Source organism: Calypte anna, chromosome 2 (genome assembly GCF_003957555.1).
Source record: "Calypte anna isolate BGI_N300 chromosome 2, bCalAnn1_v1.p, whole genome shotgun sequence".
NCBI classification, from domain to species: Eukaryota; Metazoa; Chordata; class Aves; order Apodiformes; family Trochilidae; genus Calypte; species Calypte anna.
Genome location: NC_044245.1, coordinates 113,767,071 through 113,791,394, shown reverse-complemented (window position 1 = coordinate 113,791,394; position 24,324 = coordinate 113,767,071). Strand labels below are relative to the sequence as shown.

Sequence of the window (24,324 nt, the reverse complement as noted above, 5' to 3'; positions counted from 1 at the left end):
TTGACTAATAAGGCTTCATTTTCTAATGAAACTATATGCATTCCTTCCAAAATGTGTCAAATTGTGTAGTTCCTGAAAAGTCAATGGAAATTATTAGTACAATGTGAAACATGTTTCCTGTAATTTGTGTGTGTGTACACACAGCAAATACGCTTATACATGATGCATAGAAGGAGAAATGCAGCTGCTGGAATGTGTATCTCTAGTATGTAAAATTTTCTAACTGCAGAATCTTAATGACTGTATGGCAAAGATTTACTTGAGAATGGTTTATGAAAGAACAATTTGAATGTTTGGTCTCCTTTTATTTTGTATTTTTCTTTTTGAACTTCTGAACTCATTAATTCATACTAACATTTGCCATACTATTGCCCTTATTATTAACCTTCCCCCTACTCAGGAGTTTTGTTTGGGTTTTCCTCTCCTCCCTCTACAGAATTTACAGAGACACTTTGGCCATGTCATACTAATCTATTTTCAGTGATACGTCAAGGCTGTATGAGCCAAATATGACCCAATGTATTTCAGTTTTAACTCCTTCTCTGCACATCTTCTTGTGAAATTTCCTTTTTCAAGGAAATGCAAGGAGTTATACACTGAGGAATGAAGCATCAAGACCAGTCAAGGACAAACTGTTTACAAACTATGGCTTTGGTACATCAAGCAAAACAATTCTCAGTCATCACTGTAAAACCAAACAGTGATTCCTTACTCATTTGCTTTACTTGTGTAGTGGTTCACACAAGGATATACACTGTAGCAGATACCATAGTTCCTGTTGTGCAGATTCCAAACATCAGCACTCCCTGTGGCTTTCCTCAGCAAGTGCAAATCAGATTAGAACAGGAGAAATTTCATCTCCTCTCTAACAATCCCTTATCACATTCTTCAGAATATTTTGCTTAAAATTGTGTTTATTCTCTTTTTAGTAACTATTTTTGTATCAGATTTAAGCTACCTCCTGCTTTGAACTGCCTTCTACCTAGAGGATATACAGTGCTTGACTTATATTTCCACTTGAATATTGGAACAAGTATGGGACATAAGAATATATTGCTGGAGAACAATGGAATGTTCTCCATGGTGGTGGAAAGTGAAATGACCAAAAAGGTACATGCAAGCTTTATGGTAGTCCTTAGATTTGCTTTAAGAGGTAACAAATAAACTGCAGAACATTTAAATATGAAGTCAGTGCTTCTTTCTAGATGGGTTGAAAATTTCGTAATAACTTCAATTATTTTAATTTGCTGACTACAGATTCATAATTAGTTGTTTACTATATGTTTGATATGAATTAATGTGATTTCCAAGAGAACCTTTGATCACAAAAAGCATCTTTTAATATCTTAGATGTTTTCAAAACAGGATGATTGTCTAATGTAAGTAATTCTGCATGTTATGGGGCACTACAGAAAAAGCCATTCTTTGGCCTCCCGTGACTTTCCAAGGATGTACCTTCTGTTTTTGCATGGATCTTCGTGTGCTTTAAGGACTCAGGATGTGAGCTGGCACAGACAGATTGAAGTATGAATGATGTACTAAGTTCAGGTAAGCCAGTAGGGCTGTAAATGTATATCCATTTCACACATGGAATTTGGTTGAGCAGTGGTTTGTGCTTGAAGAAAGTGATCATGAAAACGTAAACTGTGAGCATGGTTTTTATTTTTTTTTTCTAGTAGAGATGAAAAAGGGAATAATTCAGTGGAATACTCTGATTTTTTAAATATGTATTTTAAATCAGGAGGCTCTGTCAGTCATTAGATACACTGTGCTTACTGGAGTAATCCTCATCTCTAGGTACAGAGTGGTAATAATCAGCTGCAGTTGTCATTTAATTGTAAAGATCTCAGGCACTGAACTTTTTTTCCTTGGACTGGAGTAATGTAATTCTAGTGAAACTTGTGCTTGTCAAATTATCCTTTATTTTCATTTTACTTCTACAAACACCCATTTCTTCATACTTTCAGTGAGCCACATCCACTAGCTTGAGCAGCAGAGATGGATAGCCTGAGGTTGTCCTGCAAGTTTTCGTTTTATCATTGTACAGGCATAGCACAGCAAGCCAGGTACAACCAGTGTTTGGAGGACTCCAGCATCTCCATCATGCAGTAAGCTCCTGTCAGTGAGAAGATCTTATGCAGTGATACACTAGTTACATTTGACAAAGAACATAGATTGTGTAAATCATGCTGTTTTCATTGATTGTATTCTGAGAGTGCATTAACCCTCCTTAAGGCTCCAGAAATCACTTTCCTAAATGTGTGTTGTACAAGAAAATGTTAAGTGAAGCTTTTCATGGATTAATTCTTTGTTAGAGGATAAAGGAGTACTGCACATACAGATATTAAAGCGATGGTTATACTTGGAAATTTTTCCTCCATTGAGTACTTGTTTACTCTAACCCTTTGAAGGTTAATTTTCACTTACGTTTTACAGATACATACTGACATGAAGCTTTGAAACACATCTTATGTTGTGCCAGCTGTATTAATTAAAGCAATACCCTGTCTGGGGTGAATTTTCTGTGTAGAAAAGAGAGGTTCAAGTTTAGAATTAGAAGGTGATAGTGTTCCAAGGAAAGATATTTACAATTTAGGGGGTGCTGAAACTGGTTTTGTTCACTTCTAATCTGAATCTTCTGATTAGGTAGTTGGACTTATGTGTTTTAACCTTAGGGTGTAAGGTTTTTTTCCCCCTGAAAAATGAAACTCTGTTTCTGCTTGAGGAATTATGTGACTTACTCTGTTTTTGAGCTTCAGGGCCAGTGCCTAATTTTCTTTTTATCGCATTCTTAGTTCTGTAGTAAGCAATTTCCTTTGGCTTCGCTAAAACAGAAATTCTCATTTTTAAAGAGAGATATTATAGCATGTAGTTTTAGACTGCTTTTATTTTATTGTCTGTGAATTTATTAATGTTTGTCTATGTAGAGACTTCAGTTGATAGACTATCAACTAAAAGAGGGCCAAACATTATAATAGACTGGAATTCAAAAGCACAGCATAAAGTTGCCAAAATAAAATTGCCAGCACACCTTAATCACATTTTTATCACCTCATACTTCACTCTAAGGAACATAATTCTGACCAAGGTTTATGTGAAACAGATCAAAGCATCTCATGGCTGTGCAAAAACTCATAAAATGGGTGCAAATTATCCTGTGGCAATTTAGAAGTCTATTTTGCTTCTTAAACATTTTGCTCAATTGTTTCTTCTTTCACTAACAGTCTGCACTAATAAATAATAGGTTGCATTTGTGGGCAGGGGTGCAGTAATTTCATGCTGCGGTGCCATCAACCTGTCTGCAAATTACAGTAACAGTGGAAATCCTTCACTAGGAAAACCCTTCATGACTGTTTTTTTCAGCTTGATTTTGCAGGTAGTGCTGTAGGAAACACCTGCATCCATAGCCCAAAATCAAACTTACTCTTTATTATTTCCTACTTCTGTTGGGAAAAGTGCCACACACAAAAAATGTTTCCCTCACCAAGGGAATCCTTTAATACAGCAGGCAAAGCCATCCTTGTGCTTATTCGTAATCTCTACCACCAATCTTAAGGAGAAGCAAAGATCTGGGATTCTGCTGGATCTTCCTGATGTCTCAGTGCTGCAATTTCAGCTCCTCAGGGATGGGGACACCTGAATAGAGGGGACACCTGGCCCTGGAAAGTGCACACTTTACATTGTCCCATTCGCTTCACGGTGTGCAATAGAATTTATCTCACAACTTTTACACATTTTAAGTTTGATACATTTCTCCTGGAGTCTCTTTTATAGTCAGTAGGAAAAAAATATGCACATCACATAGACAGTTCAGCTGGCCTGTCATGGAAATCTGTTTCCACAGTCAGAAGTTCATCTTTGACACCCATCTTCTCTCTGTTTACCACCTTTTGTTTCGATTCCTGAGGAAGATACATTCTGTCCCACCCAGGTCTATTTCCAATTTTAATCCAGATTGCATCACAGTCCATCTGCAGGTGCTATGATTGCAGTAGCTGTCATCTGCCTGCCCTGGAGAGGCTGACATGGACATGGAAGGGGGGTTCAGAAAGCTGTCAGGGTGACTTGTTGGGTCATGAGAAGCAGTTTTCCCTGTAAGTGGTGAGGGAAAATTATTCTTCAGGGGCTGCCTGTCTTTAAACAAGACCCTAAAGTGCATTTTGGGTGAGAAGTGGAAGGACTGTAGTCTTAAAATGTCCTGTCTTGTTTAACTGCCATGCGATGACCATGCAGTGAAATCCTTTCCAGCCTCTTCGGTTCATCCACATTATTTGTCCATTTGGCAAGGATATTTATAAATTCCGGAATTTTATGAAGCACTGGAAGGTATGTATTTCACCACAGGAGTGGCTGTGTTTCACTGGTATTTACATTTCTGTTCACAAAATGTTCAAGACCTGAAGTCTTCTTTTGGGTATACCCCTCAAAATGGCCACCCGAGTCAAGGGGCGCTGAACACAGATTAAGGGCAGAATTCATGTCAATATTTGCAAAGCACTCTGGGGTACTTGGGCATGAAAGGCATCATATTAAGTAAATATCATTTTCATTCTGAGTGAAATCCTGAAATCTGTACTTCAAATGTTCACAGTTTCTGAGCTGAGGTAGATATGTGCATATGAAAAGATTTTATTTGGACTAGGTTTGCTTGCTTGCTTGTTGATCCTAAGTGAGCTGAATATGTTTTTTGTTTTGCTTGGCTGAGGGAAAAATCACAACAACCCTTTCTACCTCTAGTCTTCTTGTTTTCTGTCTGAAAAGTGCAGGCCAGCACAGAAAAGAAAATCAAATTTGAGTTTGTTGATAGTAAAAGAAAGACCAAATGTCTCATATTTTGACATTTACTAACACAGATTTGCCTTTTAAAGGTTTGTTGTTGTTGTTGTTGTTGTTTTGTACGCCAGATGTAAGCCCGACTGCTTTGATCCACCCTTTCCTGAGAACTGGTACATCTCAGTAGTCAGGCTGTATTACAGCAATGCCCAGCGATGACATTGCACTCCAGGGATGGCTGTTTATTTGTGTAAAACTTGTATATTAAACAGTTGAAGTTGATGCTGGTTGTAATCCTTTTCTGTAAAACGGGAATATATTCCTCCTCAGACCATTGATTAAAGAGCGAAGGCATGAAAGTGTTTTCAGCTATCAGAAAAAAAGCCAGGCAATCCCTAAAGGGAAGTGCTACCTTTATGTAGACACTGGGGCTCTCAGCTGGGGCTGGAGAGTTAGAGAGAATGGCCACGTCCACAAATAGACTAAAGAGCCCAGTCTTTCCAGGTCTTTTTTCCCTATCTTTACTTATCTCTGCTTTCTGGACTGTCTGCAGTGAGTATATCATTTATCGGTTAATAAGTTGTCTGACAAGATAGCCACTTTGTACCTAATTGTTCAGTTTATTTATGTATTATTGATGAGCCCAGACTTGAACTCTGCTTTCCTCAGAGGCTGCTTGATAAATCTGTTGGCTAATCCTATCTAAGACACCGAATTACCTACTGTAGCATAATACATGACACTGCTTTTGCTTTGTATTCTTAAAAGGCACTGGTTATACATTTCCAATGAGCTGTGTTTAACGGTAAGAAGTAAAATCAGATACATAATTCACATTGCTCTCTGTGTTAACAAAAGATTTTCAGTGATGCACCGCAGTGCATAAAATACTTCCCCAGCTCTTAAATCAGTGTTCTGTCTGTTTTAGCTTGTAAGGGCTCACGTAGCTAAAAGAACTTGTGAACTGCAAAAATGTGATTCTGAATGAAATTATTAGACATGTCAAAACACTTATGTTGTGTATTACTAATATGATCTGAAAATATTCGAGAAATTAATCACCTTATACTTTGCAAGGCAGTAGTTACTATTTCAAATGAATGAATAAAACACCAAATTAATTTTATATCGAAACATGGATCTAATGATGGCACTTTTTTCTACTCTGTTATTATTTCTGAACTTCTGACTTGTAGGTGCTGACATAAGGGAAAGTTGGGAGTGTTACAAAAACCTTACAGCACAGGGAGAAACAGTGGTACTGTATGAATTGCTATTTATGAACTCAGCTATTAAGACTCTGGAGCCTCTAGAAAACCCCAGAGCTTCTTAATACTTCTCTTTAAAAGAATATCACAAAACAGATTGTTGCTGACACGAAAAAGAGAGTACGTGCTGAATGCGTGAGCCCATTTAATGTTTTCCCTAAAGATGAGCAACAAGCAAAATGCTCTTCAAGTAGATCTTAATTTCCTGGGCCTCATTAATGTATGTTCTACTCAGTCACAGTCTAGAAATCAATTGAATTATTCCAGCATAGACCCAGACAGGTAGCCTGGTACAGGACCTATCTTTCAAATTGCATTCAAATCAAGGATATTTTACTCCATCAGCAAGTATATGATTATTTCAACTGTTGCTTTGTGTGTTGGAGGGAAGGAACCAAATATGGTTTTGGTAATGTTTACTCAGCTGTTGTGTTTCTGCTGGGGTTGTTTATTTGCAAATTGAAGCATGATTAACCAGTCTTATTTTTTCTATTCCCCCCATTATTTTTTTTAACCTAATAAACACAGAATTAAGTTATTATATACTGGGTAAGTACAGTTTGGAAATTAGTGTGGCCACATGAAGAAAGTTCATTCTGAGTAGGTACAGTAGACACATAATCTTAGGTATGACCATTGAAGCTGTACTTTTCAGTGGGTTTTTCCATAACTTTAAAACTCTTCTGTATTTCAGTCTTCCAAACACAAAGAAAATTTTTAGCTGAATATTATTCAAGCCATTTATTTCAAGCTTAATGTGCACCCATGTAATGGTCGTTAGGCATAGAAGATTATGATAATTTTCATCACAGATTTTATCAAATCTGGAGGATGGTGCATTAATAATTCAGTAGCTTATAGAGAGAGGTGAGAGAATATAATATGGGGCACTAAAATTATAAGGCATATGTTCCATGACATTACTGTTATTGAGTAGTTTCATTGATTAATAAAATGGCTACAGAGTCTGACTAGGCTGTGAGATTGCTGAAGTTAAATAACAATTATTGTACAACTGGGTAAAACAGAAGTAGACACTGTGGTGCTGTGGGGAAAACAAAACATCAAAAGCTAATAAGAAACCATTTTTATATCATGAAAGCACAAGAACATCTCCATCAAGCTTTAATCACATTGTTATAGTATACATTTATTTAAAAATTATGTTAGCTCATTAAGAGTGGTTATAACATAGATTGTTATAGTAATGCTCACAAATACTAAGTTTTTCTTCTATTTCAGTGTGCTGAATGCACAGGCTGCACTGGGAGAGTTGTGGGATTATCTGCCTAAAAAGCAACACTTCAGTATTTCAAGGGAGCTGTTGTTACATTGGTGTCTTGATCCTCTTCAAAAATGCTGACACCCACTTTGCAGGATCTGGTCATTTAATGCCAGCCAAGGTGAGGGTTGCCCATGGCCATCTTCTCCATAACTCCTCTCCTAGCCATGGGACCTGTGTTCCCCTGAGTGGCTGCTTGTGGGGAAGGATTTCTAGTGCATCACAGCCCTGCTGCAACATCTCCTGCCAGTAAGGAGCCTGTACCAACATTCCTATCATGGCAAGAAGTAAAACGAAGCACATCATTCATGTCTCTGCATAACAGAGCTGGAAAAGCTCATGTTGTTTTGCTCTATTTAGGAACTTCAGAACTACATGAGGCTGGTAATTTTGAAGAGACATCGTCTTTCCAGTATTCGTTTGGCAAAATCATAATTTTCAGGTTTTTTTCAATTCTTCCTTAAGAAGAATTTCTCAGGATCACAATGTAATTTTTGTTCAAAACTGGAAAGGCAGATACCAGAAAATAAAGTACTCTGCTAAGCTAGACAGATGTAAGAGAGACAAGTCTACCTCTTCTAGTATTTTTAGAGAGTCAACTACCACAAGAAATAATATGGGAAAACTACCCCATACTCTTTGGCTGTGGTGCACAGCTGGTATATGAGGGAATAGCAGAGTAGGACTGAACCAGGGCTTCCATCAGTGTTGCTGTGTGCTTGAACAGCTACATTCTTCTAGTGAAAAAGTCTTGTTCATTTTTCATAGAAAAATGATACAAAGTTAATAATATCAAAATATTCATCTTGATTTGAAAAAAAAATAGACAGCACTGACTTGGGCTGAAAGCTGTGGAACTTAGATCTTCATCATTTATCACAGAACCACAGAATATTAGGAGGCTTGGAACAGACCTCTGGTGATTATTTAGTCCAACCCACTGCTAAAGCAGGTTCACCTAGAGCAGGTTGCACATCATGGTGTCCATGTAGGTAACATACAGAGACCATGTATGTTATCTGCCCTAACTATATGGCAGCTTCCCATGCTACTGTATAGATCAGGAGAAGCACTCAGAGATTTTATTTATTAAAGGCTGGAGAAAAAAACCAAAGTATTTTCTAAATAAGGGGCACAAGGAGGAAGAGGCTGATGCATATCCACAGTCTGGATGAACCCTGGGAATAGACAGCCTGTTCATATCTGCCCATGGCTAGCTGGGCACCACACTGAATTTGGATAGCACATGAAATAGTGAATGGAACATCAGTAAAGGGAAGCACTCAAGTGGTTACAAATGAGAAAGTGTTTGGAAAAAAAATATGTCAGAGAAGATTAAAGGAATTAAAAATAGGTTTTCTGCAAAAGATGGAGTATCTATATTTAAGTGTGTTCACAAGTGTTATTAAAAGGTAGGAACCATTAGTCTCAGCAGACTTGAAGGGTGGAAAAATGTCTTAAGTTAAAACAATAAAACTTCAGAAAAGTTTGAACTGAAAGGGGAACATACATGGAAGCACCACTGCTGGAGTTGTATTCAAGGCAGGATTTGGCAATAAGCTTTTTCGGATGCTGCATGAAACTTATTCTGCTGTTACTCAGGGAGATGGATGTGCCTGCCTTAGGAGCTTTCTCCCAGCATTAACCTGACTTTCTCATGCTAATATGCATGGCCTCTTGGAAAGACAACAGCCATGGTGCTGATAATGCCAGGTTTGAGTAACTTTTAATATCTTAATTGCTTTGAGGAATTTGCAATGGTAATAGATTCAGAATGTATTGATGGGAAAAGCAGCAGCCAGCACTGAGGGTAGCACTCTTGTCTTCAAGCAGGAGGAGGAGGAGGAAGAACATTTGGTTTGGTAAAAGAGTGGCAGGTACAACTGTAACTTGATATTTTACCTTTTCAACTTCAAAACCAAGAAAAAAATTGAAATATATTTGAGCAGACTTGTCTTTCTTTCTGTTAAAATATAACAGATGTATAAAGGAAACACAGATTTTTTTAATAAAAAAAGTTGTTATGAGTGCTACTCGTAACAAAATAGAAACAAAAGATGAAAACAGTCATGGAGTAGTTTAGTCACAAAATGAGCTGTAGTCTTGAAGGTCAAATTTGTCTTAAAAGATGTAGAGAGAACACTTAGAATTTTTGAGAACTGATAAGTGATTTCATTACATCAAGGACACATCTTCACTGAAGTCGCTAAGAAAAAAAAAAAGTAAAATGACTATTTCTCTTCTGCTTTTGAGTAATATTTTGAACATTTCTAACCACATCTATTCTTGAATGACCTGTTGTGGGATATAATGCTGTAAAATTCTCTACACTGCTCTCTCAGCTTGATCTGTAGATCATCCTAGCAAAGGAATAAGTCAAGCTACAGGCCCTGTCAACCCTTCAAATTTTTTTCAACTGTAAACATAAAACCTTGTGTTTCTTCAAACTCCTGTTGTAAACATGCGTGGGCCTCCAGATTCTTGTGTGAGTAAGGAAGGTAAATAAAAGTGTGTGACATGCTTGAGGAAAATAATCCTGTTTAAATTAATGGAGCTACTCATATATCAGTGCAACTGTAGATGGAATTGAGATTATCTATATGGCTGCTGGCACTGTAGCTGTTCTGGTAAACTATGTTTCTGTATCAGGCCCACAACCCCCCTGTAATTTAACATATGTCTGGCTTCCTAGATCCTTGCAATTGGTCATTTTTATTATCATTCATTCTGGATCTTAATCTGTTGCACCTAATGATATCCTATCAGACTGTGCTGAATAATTTGGTTGAAAAGCCTTTTAAATGGATTTGTCCCATTTGAGTTTGGCATATACTTTAATATATTGTGCCTTTTCCTGTAAATTTCTGAGCTCTTGTGTCCTGTCTTATCACCTATTGGAATGCGTACCTGATATCAAATACTCTCACACTGTCATCCCCTTCAATGGGATAATTTTAATGCATGTTATGTGTGTGCTGAGATGACCTGATGTATTGGCCTAGAGTGCTTAAGTTATCAGATGATCAAGGCTTTCAATAACTTCTTCAAATTGGTTTCTAAATACGCTGTGGATTTCTAAGTATGCTTTACTTTTTTAAATGTGAGGCATACAGTATGTAGGCAGTATTTACTACTTACTATGTAGGGTGTCAGTTGTTGCCCTCAAAGGTCTCTGTCAGAGGATCTTCAGAATAGTAGTAGAATTTTGGTTTTGCTCTTGCTTTTGTTGTTAATGTTGCTCTGGCCCATTTCATATGTAAGATTCCACTGTATAGAAGCAGATATACTTTGCCACAGGAACTATATATACCTCATTCACTCTATAAATAGTGGGTCAAATTTTGTCCATGGGTCCCTGCACACAGCTTCCACTGTAGTCATGCATGAGAACAGTTCTGTCCTAATTGTGCAAAACTCATTCACTAAGGTCTATGGATCCTCTCTTCTACCATTCTGCAACACAGGGGGCTCTGTGTGTGGATATGCAAAAAAAACCAACCCTTTTTTAGTCATCTTCTGCTCTCTGCAGATCCTTTTTCTTAGATTTGCGTGTGTTTTATTGTGTAACATACCATTTGAAATGATAAGGCAGAGATTAATATTGACAAAAATTACTCTGAAACTCAGAGGAAGGAGGGCTCTTTACCTGAAATTGTACAGTTCCAGTCCAAATGGCAATGGAACAATTCCCTTCATCTTCCATGATGCAGGATCAGACTTGGCCATGAAACTGGCCAGGTGTGTTGTGGCTGGAAAATATTACAAGCCTACCAGGTGAAACAATTTTCCTCAGCTACTGCAGGCAGAAAAAGAAAGGTCTAATCTTAGTTGCTCAAACCTTTCCACCTTATCACCCAGTTTTCGCAGTGGGTGGCTACATGTATAATTTAGTGTGGATTGAGTAAAATAATAACAAAAGCACTTGCCACTTTGATCTCAGCATGTTTATTTAATGAGTGTTCAATATGCAAGAGAGAGTTTAGCATAGGAGTGCAGACTACAGCGCATTGGTTTGGCTGGGTTGATTATTTTTTTATTTTATTTTATTTAACACCCAAGGTTAAAAGGAGCAGGAGTCCAGCTGAGAGAGTTCAGAGTTCATCTCTGCAGGCTCACTGTCTTCCATTTAAATGTACACAAAGGACTAATACAGTACCCGCTCTCCCCTGGGCTGTCTTTGATACACTCTGCTGTGCCTGGACTCTGCCACTCCTCCTATCAGTCTGATCCTGCTTCTATTAGCCCGCTGTGCTCAGCACTGTAACCTCATTCAGCTGGCACTCTGCATGCAGGCTAACAACTTCAAGGTTCTGTCAGGCAGTGACACATGCAGGCTCCAAGCAGGAAGCTAAACATCCCCCTTCACCTCCTCTCCAGTTACACATTAACCTCTATTAAGTGCAGGAAAAACACAAATGCTGTAGTGCCATCATTCAGATTTTAACTACCAGTGTATATTTAGATATTCAGCCAGCTTGCCACTGTTGAGAATGTACTCGGCAAACCCTCTGGTGCCTTCCCTTCCTTGCAACCAGTGCAGTAAAAAGTGAAAAAAGTAAAAAGCTTGAGGAACGCAGTGGTGGAAGGTCTGGGTTGGATATGTACGGCACAGGGATAAAAATCTGAAAGAAAAATTTTGACAGCGCTGCCTGTACTTTTTGAAGCATAAGTATGTCTTGTAAATGGAAAATAAGGACAAAAATGGTCTCATTCTAGAAGAATCAAGCGGAGTATTTCCAAAACATGTCTGCTTTGAAAGCCAGGCTGTAAAAAAGACGGCTCCGTGCTAGTCTGCAAGCCCTGTCGCGCTTTGATCCAAGCACTGAATGCATCCAAGTCCGTCGGGTGCTGTGGGCAGAGAGAGTTTCATCTCTGTTTCTGGTTCCTTCTAAGTATAGGAGATGTCTGACAGCATTTCCTTGCAAAGCAGCACCCTCACTTCCTGCTCTGGTGCTCGCTGCCATGCCCACCCACCTCGTGGCCTGCTTCCACTCTCCTGGGAGCTGCTGAGACCAACTGGGGCAGGTTCCTTCCCAACTCCAATATGGCTATCCCACACATCACCATACTTGCATTAATTAAACACATCATACCTCATATTCCCACTTTAGACTTTTTGGATAACACGTAAGAATGAAAGCATGGGAGTCACAAAGTGTTTTCCTAGTACTTTGCTCTTGAAAACCAGCATCAGAATTAAATGAGTAACAATAATAATCTTGAGACATGCCATTTCCTCTCTAATGCTTGATACATCAAACTTTCTGTGACCTGGAGAGGCCTTAGTATTCCAAATAGGACAGGATTTCTCTAGGTCTTGCCAGCCTGCAGTGATCACCTTTGTTTGGCCATTAAGGGGCATCCAACTCTGCAAAAAAATATGACTTCTTTTTGCCCTGATGTTTCATTCAGACATTATCACCCAATCTTATAGTCTTCCATAGTACTCCCCTCTTTTGAAAAACCCAGAAGAAGGGAGGGAAGATAGCAGAACAGAGGCAATCAAAGTCAATAGTATTAGATTGTTTTTTTGTACAGTTTTCCTGTGATAGTCCTTCAGTGAGGTGTCAAGCGCTTTTCCTGGGAAGAATGCCTGTCTGGAATGCATTACTGTAGCTTATCTTGGGCAAATTTAAACATGTGTTCAGTACAGCATACAAAATGGAGTTCAGGAAACAAAATGGAGCTGCAATTTAATAGAGATACACCTCTCTGCCAAACTGTGTCAAGAAAGGGATTTTCCATCATGTAATAATGTTTAGAGAGCTTCTCTGCTTTTATCTTTAATGGTTGCTCTAACAAGATCAACTGTTTCTTTAGCATAGCCATTTGATGATTTAGGTTGTATTCCATCATTATTTTAGTTTCATTTCAGCAGCTCTGAGTAGAATAAAATATCACTCTGTTTGTCATTGAGCAACCTGAGAAAATGTCCACTCTTGGCATTTGGTTTGGAATAAACAAAATTACCTGGTTTTAAAGCTTTTTCAGGATTAGTGGCTTTTACATAATGTAAGTTACAAATGATATCGATACTCAGTAAGCACTAAAATCACTAAATTACTAGAAACAAATAATCCTTTTACAAAATGTTACTGCAGCATTTTCTTAAAATGAAATACAACAAATTGTGCTGGGGCACTGTCAGAGCAAGGTAAACTATGGTTAAAAGGTGTAGCCATAATTTAAATTTAAATCTAGCTTCCAGTTCCAATCTATGATGGGAGAAATCTGTATTTAGATTATGCGATTAATAACACAGGCTTTGAAGATCTGTAACATCCTTTGAAGAAACTGGGATGTTGAGTCCAAGTGGCTTTACCCAGAAGCTGAACTTATTAAAAGCAGCAACTTTCAAAAATTTGATCATCTCTCCCTTTGCTTCTTCTCCTTTGATCTCTACATTGCAGGATATTGCTGTTGAGATACATTTGGGCACAAAATAGTGTCCAAAGTTGCTCCCATCCACACCCCAGCCCCAAGCTTGTCTTGGCAATCACATGCCATATGGGCTACTTTTCATCATGCTTCCCTGCCTACACTGCAGTTGGACGAGATGTTCTCTACCATACTGTGCTGCAGTTCAATATGAACTAGAAGCTCAAAGATCCATGTGTTTGATTTATTTTTTTTTTCCTTTTAGCTAATATAGCTATGCCTGCAGAACTTAGGGCACATCTATATTTGTGTGTGTGTGTATATACATATATATATATATGCATATAAAGAGGAAGCAAACATGCAGTTTACTCAGAAGTTGAGAACTGTGGAGGAAAAAGCAGAATAAACACTTTTCTTAACAAGAGTGAAGTAGCAAGGAAACAGAGATAAAGAAAGGGGTGAAAATTCATTCTTGCTGTAATCCAGGTAGCACAGGTGACACTGGCAATGAAGGCAGAGTGAATTGGTATAGAAGAAGATAGCTTGTGGGCAGGGCCACAGAATTTGGCTGGAAGCCTCTGTTGAACCTCTGCATCCATGTGGCAATTGTCATCTGAACTAGCTACAGCATTTGAATGTTATGTGCATGCTGGTTGCTGAGCATTATAGCTTATCTTAAAAAGGGTTATTCTAAAGGGGGTTCTGACTGGCCATACCATGATGTTATTTTATTTATACTAATAATTTTAATAAAATAATATGATGCAATTATGAATATATATTAAAAATAGCTCCCAGTCATATATATTTTCATATTACTATAATTTCATACTCCTAGTTTGCTCTCACCCAGACTTCTCATGAAGTTGCACTTTGATATGAAATGTTGTCAACAGTAGTTATGATCACACATCAGAATATTGTATTAGCGTTCATTTTTAATAGATTAAAATGAAAGATTTTGAAATTTGCCCTTAATGATACTGAAGGAACTTGGAGACACATTGGGAAAGCTTTAGATGAAATGTCATATGATATATATACACCATACATAGGTTCATAAAAGACAGTTCATTTAACTGCCTGCCCTTGTGTTTCATCTGTCCTGTATGCATGAATCACTCACAGGTTAAGTGATGCTTGCGAAGTTTCTTTCCTGGCAAGCAGAGTGATTGGGGAAGTTTAGGAAACACGAGGTTGTTGCAGACCTGGGTTGATGAATAAAATGAGACAATTTTGGAAGCATAGAGTGTATCCTGGAAGAAAAATCTGGTGGATGGAGGCATCTTTGGGTCATATCTGCTGATCTTTTTACTCACTGTCTGACCCGGATAGATTGCTTGAACTGCTGTTGCATAAATCAGCTCACTTGTAAAGCTGAATTCAGGATGGATCTAGTATGACTTAAGTTGACCTGGAGGAGAGCTGCTGAGAGCTTTTGTGCTGCAAAGACTGCATGTCACAAAGCAGTGCGTAAAGGTGAAAACATTCAGTGTTCATTTGCACCATTTAAGGGCTTATTTTGAAAGCTTTGGATATACATGGGGAAAAAACAATAGGAGGATCTTCTATCTGATCAAATTGTATTTTTGATGTGAGATAGTCACCTTTCTGTGAGGTTGGCAGAGATACAGTGTACTGCATCTGTCTCTGGACTTCTTTTTACTCAGTGTTTGAATACCTTTTTTTGGGCTGGGGTGGCATGTATAGGTCATCTGTATTCCACACTTCCTTGGTAGCTGGGAAAGGATGAGATGAATAAACAATTCAGAATTGAAGTTTTGGTTTATTTTTGCTTACAAAAATAGTGATTTCACCCTTTTATAAACATTTTAGTAAGCAGTGAGAACTTAAAGGAAGTGTCTCCTGACAACACCTGCTGTGGGAAGTGCATGTGTGACATCATTTGAGTTTTTCTGACTTACATCAGAAATGTTAGGAACCACCAAGGAGCCATGCATCATACTGCTCCAGACTGAGGGCAGATATCAATAAAGATCAATAAATAAATCAAATAATATCAAATAATAATAAAGATCAAAGATCAATAACTTTGATAGCTGTAGATGTAGAATGAATGCTAACATCCCAGCAATATTAGTGTCAACAAATAGGTTACTGCCCACATCCTGCAAAAATAAACACTACAAAAAATACTCATTGCATCAAATCTTACTGAACTGTACAGCCTATTACACAACATCTTGCACAAACTTCTAACAAGAAGATGCTAAATATTGTGGTGACTAAATTGAAGAAATTAAGTAACAAATCAAACAGCTGCCTGATATTTTTATATACTAGCAGATTGCTCAGATTTTGCAGACGTTATGCATCAATATGCTTTTTCTAAGAATTTACCCTAACAAATTAATCCAAATTGTGGCAGAAGGTCACTTCTTATTTAAGGCCAAGCCAAAAGGCCAGGAAGTTTAACTTTAGATATACTTCTAGTTTTTGGTGTCATTTCAGAGCTAAATAGAGGGCCACAAACAGTGAAGAGGAGAGGCTGATATCCAAGATCTTATCAGTGCTGGAGGCACCACAGGTCAGCAAGGTGCTAATGACCACTGATCAGCAAGGCAGATGATCCAAGAACAGCACATAAAATTATGAATAATTCCAAGATCCTTAGAAAAATGACCTTACAGATTTTTTACTGTGAATGCAGACTTGGTGATTACAAGCTTGGCAGCAAGAACAAACATCCAGAGAGTGGAATTATCTGAAGGGCTTCATTAATTTTCTTAGAGCTCAGGCATTATGGAAGACAAAATAAATTTAATAACCCTGGACTCTGTCTAGCCATTATGCAGAAAAAGGAAGAATTTTCTTCATGGTCTTTGTGGCTAAACATATGCAACATATTATTTAATTTATAGCAATGTTTTCAAGGTAGTGCAGCAAATAGATGAGGATGATGAGGAAAATTCTAAATAGGAGACTTAAGGAATCTTGGTTTCCAGAGCAGGTGGGACTACCATAACTAGCCAGTATAACTGACCTGCCTATAGACTTTCTCATAAATATGATATGGAATGCATCTTTTCTGAAAAACTTATCTAACTTAATTTTAAAATGTCTGAGAAATTATGAGTTTGCTGTTGACATAATGCTTAATTACTTTCTAAAGTAGGAACTTGTGTCTTATTTCAGTACTGAATTTCTGTAACTCCCTTTTCTCAGCACTAGATCTCATTATACCACTGTCAAGAAAGCTGACATCTTGCTATCAGACGTCTTTCCAGGGTGTAAGTACCAATCACAGGAACTGAGGCACCTTTCAGCCTTTTGTCTGACAAGCTTGAATAAGTTGAGCTTCTGTAGGCCCTGCACTGGAGCTCTTGGTTTCCTTCAGCAGGCTGTGAATTCTCTCTTCAGAAATTCACCCGTCCATCTGAGTAGAAGAAGCAATGCATTGTCCTTTTCTTCCAGTGTGCAAGCAATCCAGATGCTAAATTTTTTTCTCCAAAACTCTACTTGTTATGCTAATAAATAAGAACATTCTTGAATTGAGAAAGCTGAAAGAAATGGCAAGTGTGAACAAGAAACAAGAATGAAACATCATCAATCCCCATTTTTAAGATCTAATCCAAACATCTCTATTCCACCAATCTTTGGAAATACACTATTCCCTATGGCAGATCTGTGCCTCTGGCATAATTCTTTCCCACCCATGAAACTAGAACGTCTGACAGACAAGCTGCAGGCTGTGACTATCTATTAAATAGCTGTGGCTAGGAAGGACAGAACATCATCTGCTGTGCTAGGAGCTGGCATTTCTTCATTTCTACTGCTGCTGTTACAAGCCTTATAGCCTCTGGCAGAGAAGGAGGAGGAACAGCTGGAAGCCGAAACTTTTTTCAGCTGCCTCAGCAAAAATTGGTAAAGCTCTCTGCCAAAGCCACAGTTTGACTTTATCACCTTGGTCTAGTTGAATATACTGTACCTTGCAGGTAAAATATCATAAGAAGCTCAGCAAGGATCAAGAAATGTCCGTGGGATATTTTGCCACCACCTTCTGTTGGAGCAGGGCAAGCTCAGTAATGGGGACATTTTACAAATGCTGCCACGTCATCAAAACTGGTGGCTCATTTCCAAAAATATTTCAGTCTAAGCATTCATAGAAGGGGTCAGGTGAAAGTTATTTCAAACAGACCTCATAACAGCTAGAAATTTGTGGTTGATGACTGGGGATGGGGATTCCTGATGTTGTTCATTTTTACTTGAAAGGTTTGAAAACATCTTCCCTGTCTCCGGAGCAGACACTGGGACTATAGTTTCCCTATTGGCACTGCCACTTGTGTGGGTGTGACAAGACTTGTAAGGGGACATTTTCCAGATTCCATAAGAAATTGGTAGTTTTATACTTCTTTGCATTGATAGAGGTTTCAGTTCTGACAGTTTTCCTCCTGTTTTTCTAGACCTTCAGATTTTAATCAGCTTCTGTCACATTGCTGTTTCTTCTTAACTGTAGAGGGGAGAAAAAGAGCAACAGATTAAAAAAACCAAAACAACAAAACACCTTTGTATACATTTTCAGGAATGGTATTTATCATTTAGGAAATGGTATTTTTGCAATACTGATTATGAATGTTTTTTTTAATCCAAGTCTCCTTTTACACCATACAGACAGGAGATATACTTTTTCATACATTCAGATGTCTGAAAGGTGTCTGGAAATGTATTGCCTGCTTTCTGATACATGAACATTCCAATAGGAGGAGTTTTAATTTGTTTTTAAATTTCAGTTCTTATTCTGCTCAGAAACTAAAGTTGGAATCCATTAAGTTGCATTTTAGTGCAGTTTATATTCTCATCTTCCTTTTCTCAGTAACTCTGCAGTTCTCTTACTACTTCATTGCAGCCAACAGCAATATGTATACATGGTGCACAAAATGATCTATTTTGTTTTAAAACAGATTGCAGATGAAAGGAAACCATTCATTTCTTGCTTGCTAGCTGTAATTACTAGAGTGCTAATTACTCCAAATCACTGACATCCAGGGTCAATAAGACTGACAACAGGAACATCAAAGACAAGATGCATACACAGAATAACAAGTCTCTAAAACCAGACTGTAGTATCAGTTTATGGCTACTGTGGTTTTTTTCAGACAGTGCTGAAAAATATTCAAGTTTACTGAATGTTTACTATTATTTTCTTTACAGTTTGACGGTGAGAACATGTATATGAGTATGACAGAGCCAAGCCAGGACTATGTGCCAGCCAGCCAGGTGGGTTAATTAATCTTCTCTGCCTTGTTTCAAATTGTAATTAAACAAATTCAAAGAGATGCATTGCAAATGAGTGGCACTATCAGTAACTGCTGCAATCAGGAATAATCATAATTTATAAACAAAGCATTTAAGCCTTGTTTCCAGTTAATGAGATAGAGCTGATAAAACACCAGAGTTGGCGTTTGTTGAAAGATACTACCTTGTTTCCTCTCCAGAATGCAAGCAGCTGTTTTGCCAGCATGATCTTTCCTAAACAGTTGTTTTACCTTCAGGAAATAAAGTCTTTACAGGTGCAGGTTATTTGTTTATCTGACTGCAGACAAGTTAATCATTATAAGCTACACATGTCACAAATAGCTTTCATTATCACTCCTAGGCCAGTTATAGTAGAAGAATTGCATTTTTAACATGAATTTTAAGGTTGAGGAGTTTTGCTGATGTTACGCTCTTAACACTGGGCTTAAGGCGATGACTTGGTCTTCTGTAGTTTGAAACCCAAAAGTTTTAAAGTGGTGTGGCTTCTGTACAGGTATTTTTTGAGTCCTTTCCCTTTTGAGCATCACAAAATGCTAAATTCTGATATTAGGTGTATATTTTAAAAATCTTTCTACTTGAACCCTAAGGTACTTTTTGTAAGAATAAAGATTTTTCCTTCTTAAAAAGCAAAAATATTTTTTTCAACCTGTAGCTACATCTAGATGTAGGGGAGAAATTTTCATGCAGTTTCTCAGACAGTTTATTCCACAATAGTAAGTGATGGTGATAGTGATAGGTACAGGTCAATTAGATTGTGTCAGAAGTGGCTCAGAACCACAGAGTTCTGGTCTAGGCCAATATCTTAGGCCCAGCAGTGGCTAGCCTGAAATCCCTCTTTCTGACAGGACTAGTAGAATTTTATGGAGAGCTCTTATTCTCAAGTGGGAACTAAGTCTGCATGCTTCATAAATGTGTGTAAATGAGCAGGATGTCATTTAGGAATCAACAACTTTGGAAAATGACAGTACATTGAGAGCTAAATGTCCTCATGAAGTAGTATTGTTTTAACATAGGCATGTTGGCCTAAATAATCATTATGTGCAGTGTCATAGAATCATATAATTTTCAGATGATGTCCAGAGAAGAGCAAGGAGGCTGTGAAGGGATCCAGCACAAGTCCTGTGAGAAAGGGCTGAGGGAGCTTGGTTTGTTCAGTCTGAAGAAGAGGATGCTCAGGGGAGACCTCATCACTCTCTACAACTCCCTGAAAGGAGGGTGTAGCCAGGGGGGGGTCGGTCTCCCAGGCAGCCATCAGTAAGACCAGAGGGCATGGACTTAAGCTCTGCCAGGGGAGGTTTAGGTTAGATATTAGAAAGAAATTCTTTACAGAGAGGGTGATCAGGTATTGAAATGGGCTGCCCAGGGAGGTGGTGGATTCTTGGTCCCTGGAGGTTTTTAAGGAGAGACTGAATGTGGCACTCAGTGCCATGGTCTGGTAACCACTGTGGTAGTGCATCAAGGGTTGAACTTTTTCTCAGAGGTCCTTTCCAACCTCGCTGATTCTGTGATTGAGGGTTGGAAGGGACCTTTAAGATCACCTAGTTCCAACCCCCCTGTCACGGGCAGGGACACCTCCCACTAGATCAGGTTGCTCAAAGCCCTGTCCAGTCTGGCCTTAAAAACTTCCAGGGATGGGGCTTCTACCACCTCTCTGGACAACCTGTTCCAGTATCTTACCACCCTCATGGTGAAGAACTTCGTATCATCTAATTTAAATCTATCCTCCTTTAGTTTGAATCCATTCCCCCTAGTCCTATGTACCTGGCATCCTAAGAAGTCCCTCACCAGCTTTCTTGTAGCCCCCTTTAGATACTGGAAGGCTACAATAAGGTGTTCTCAGAGCATTCTCCTGTCCAGACTGAATAACCCCAACTCTCTCAGTCTGTCTTCATAGGAGAGGTATTCCAGCCCTCTGATCATCCTCATGGCTCTTCTTTGGACACACTCCAGCACATCCATGTCCCTCCTGTAAAAAAAGGTACATGGGTTCATTTGCAGACAAGGAAGCAGGAGGTATATGAGATGAGCTATGCTGTTCAGTCCAAAAAGACCATCTTTAAAATGTTCTACCGTGTTGCTTCCCAGCCTTCTGTAGAAGTTAGGCTGAAATAGTTTTAGAGAGCAACTGTACTTTGCGTTTAGGATTTGTGCGTGATTGAACTTATTCAGCTAAGAGCCCTGCAAGATCCAGAGGTAGTTTAGAATAGAACTGTTTGATTAAAAAATGAAAAATTATATTATTAATTTTTCTCTAACCATTAATCCAAAAACTGTACTGACAAGTTTTAGTATTACTATTAGATTAAAGCAGCCTAGTATCATCTCATTTATGCCTTAAGGGTTTTGAAGTGCAAGGGCTAATTGAATTTGTTTGAAACAGTAGAAATACAAACTCTGTGAATGATTGCTGTTATAAGGCAGCTGCTACCTTTCAGAGAATCATTATGTTTGTCTTAAATAGTTTTGAATAAAGAATTGCAAATCCACATTATACATCAGAATTATTTTTCTTCTGTTGATATTTTTGTACTGTGTATGCATGTAGTTTAAATAATTTAAATGGCATATTGAAAAATTAAGAGTATAAGTTTTAATCTTTTATGCGGTTTCTACATGTGGTAACAAGACCCAGATCCTCAGATGTTTATCCAACTAATGATTGCTGGTTTCAGTCGAAGTAAGGTGCTTAAAGAACCTTTAAAGAATCCAGACCTAGATATTTTGAATGCAAATTGGTTTATCTCCAAGGGAAAAAAAATCTATCAAATGGGACATTTCCAAATTTGAAAATGACCGAAAACCCTTACTAAGGGTTGGAACCATAGACTGGCTACTGTTGGAATGAAAGTTGAAGATCATCTAGTTCCAACCCCCCTGCATGGGCAGGGACATCTTCCACAAGGTCAGGTTGCTCAGGGCCCCATCCAACCTGGCCTTGAAGGCCATCTTTCTGTGCTTTTGGGTGTCTGTCTCCCTGGTGAAGTTCAAAACCCAGATGCAGGTGACAAAACTCTGCCCTTTGCTGGGGGGTCTGTGTGGCAAGGGGTAGCTAAACAGCTAGGCAGAGTTTTTAAAGTTATTACCAAATGCACAATGGTCAAACAGCCTCCTGTGCCTGTTTGAGAGAAGCCACCAGCCTTAGGCTGTCACATCCTCCTTTCCCTCACTGTAATGCTCTTCTGATGCTGTTGCAGCAGTTTTTAAGTTACTATAGATGAAAGTCTGTAAAAATAACAATATTTTTTAAAGGATGCAAAAAAACACAGTAGGAGTAGGATCCCAGAGGTGTGTTGGAAATCCTGCCTCTCTCTTCTTTAGGTAAGAATTGGGACTGCAAGGGAAACCTTTCTGAACCTATTCCTGATGTAGATGGCTGCTAGTCATTCCTCAAAGGAGCTAAGCAGCTCTCCATTGGCAGTATTGGCAAGGTCTTCATGGAGTTAGCAGAGCATTGGTCCTTCCTCAGGCATAAACATTTGGTGATCACCCAAAATTGGTTGACTGACTTCAATTTCAGTGTCCAATCTGCTTGTTAAAACTGGGAGGAATGCAATGTTCACTCCTCTGAAAATAAAACATGACAGATTGTGTAGTTTACTGGGGAGCAAGAAGAAGAGGAAAGGGTGTGACTGTATTGTCTGATCTGTTTTCAGGACTGTTTGTTCATTTTTCTCTCACTGTTACTGGATGTTAAACAAATTGTCCCATAAAAAGGGGCAGGAAAATGTTCTCTCCCAGATAAAATCCTAGCTACTTCATGGATTAAGTTTTCTCCTGTTTCCATTTTGTATCTGTCCTCACAAGCTTTGCGGTTGGATGAACTCAGCATGAGTGAAGGCTCCCTCACATCCCCAGTAACCTTGCTTTTCCCTGTGAGATCTGAGAGTTTGAATCTTATCAGAACGAAGAGTGAATTTATTACTCCATTTTTCATGATGGATGCACATCTGTTAACTAAAATATGAATCCCACCTCTTAGGAGATGAATGTTCCTACCAGAAACTTATATTCAAGCTCTGATCATGCTGACTGAGTCAGGTGTGAGCATCATTTTCTAATTTCAGAGTTCAGTTTATTTGGGAGGTAGGTTGGCAGACTTAGTCATGGTATATAACACCAAAGACCAAAGGGTTTCCATGAGGCTGTCTTCAGAATTACATGACTATAGAGGTAAGATTTTAGGAATCCTGATGCACACTGCCACATCTGTGGCCTCACTTTGGATCTAAGCCTGAGAAGTTAGTTTTGCCTGTTTTGCCTTTTCCCTCTAACTTTTGCTAGAATCCAGCATTTCAAGAAATTTGGGGGCTATAAAATAAACTATTGTAGAAGAAATGAAATTTAGGCCTCAGAAATGTTTCAATTACCCCGAAAAAAAGCTGAACTTTGCACTTCAGTTCTTTCTGTTTACTGCAGTGTTCATATCCAGAAAAATATCACCTTATTTTCAGAGTTTTAATCAATTTATTCCCTTTAGGCCAACATAAATAAGAGCTCAGCCATTGGGCAGGAAAAACAGAGTTTTGTTCTTCTTGCTGTATAACATCAAACATCTGCATAGCTTGGTAATCCAAGACAAGTTGCCTCACAGCATCCCACAACAATTATCATTTCTGTTCAATTTTCAAATCAGTACATGCTTTGGGACTTATAGACTAAGTTGCTAAGTAGCAACATATGGCTCACTACTGTTCCTGTGATGTTGCTGCAAGCAAATAGCGTAATTCTATACTTGAAATGATTTTTACGGAAAGACAGTGCTGGAACTGAGCCAGAAGTGTAAGTATACAGTAAAAATTAATGATATTCTTTTAGACTGTCCCAAAAGGCTGTTTGGCAATGTTGTGTCTGTGTATATTTTATATATATGTGTAAGTACTGTATTTTCAGTTATGATGTATGTAATACAGGACTCTGCACTGCAGGCAACTCCTAAATGAGTTATGCCAACCATATTAACAAACATACATGGTAAAGCTACATGAAATTTTCACTACTAATTGCACTTCGATCTGCAAATATTTATCATTTTAAAATAAAACTATGCCTACTGCTCTACATTTCAAATTCTCATAAATACATTGTTTTCTCCCCACACCTATAATTGGAATTTCGGAGACGAATTGTTCTTCATGTAATTCCTCCTCCTGTAATTTGTGGGCCACGCAGAGCTCTGTATAAAATTATATTGTTTATTTTACTTTTCTTCCTAGTCACAATACAGACTGTAATTCAGGAGTCTGTTGCACAGAACCTCAGCACTTTCATAGCCTTCCTGAGGCCCAGTAAATGTTAGGGGTAATGAATCCAGCTGCTGAATCCCCTGCATAATCCAAAGGCAAT

At 38.3% G+C, this 24,324-nt stretch overlaps 1 protein-coding gene across 1 annotated transcript in view; it reads left to right on the top strand.

Annotated features, from left to right (window-relative positions):
• The window catches only part of TOX (thymocyte selection associated high mobility group box), a 219,632-nt gene that overhangs the window by 95,004 nt on the left and 100,304 nt on the right, over positions 1–24,324 (top strand). The window contains exon 2 of the mRNA XM_008492187.2: positions 18,877–18,942. Within this exon, the coding sequence (XP_008490409.1) occupies positions 18,877–18,942 (66 nt within the window). The remainder of the gene's footprint in view (positions 1–18,876; positions 18,943–24,324) is intronic.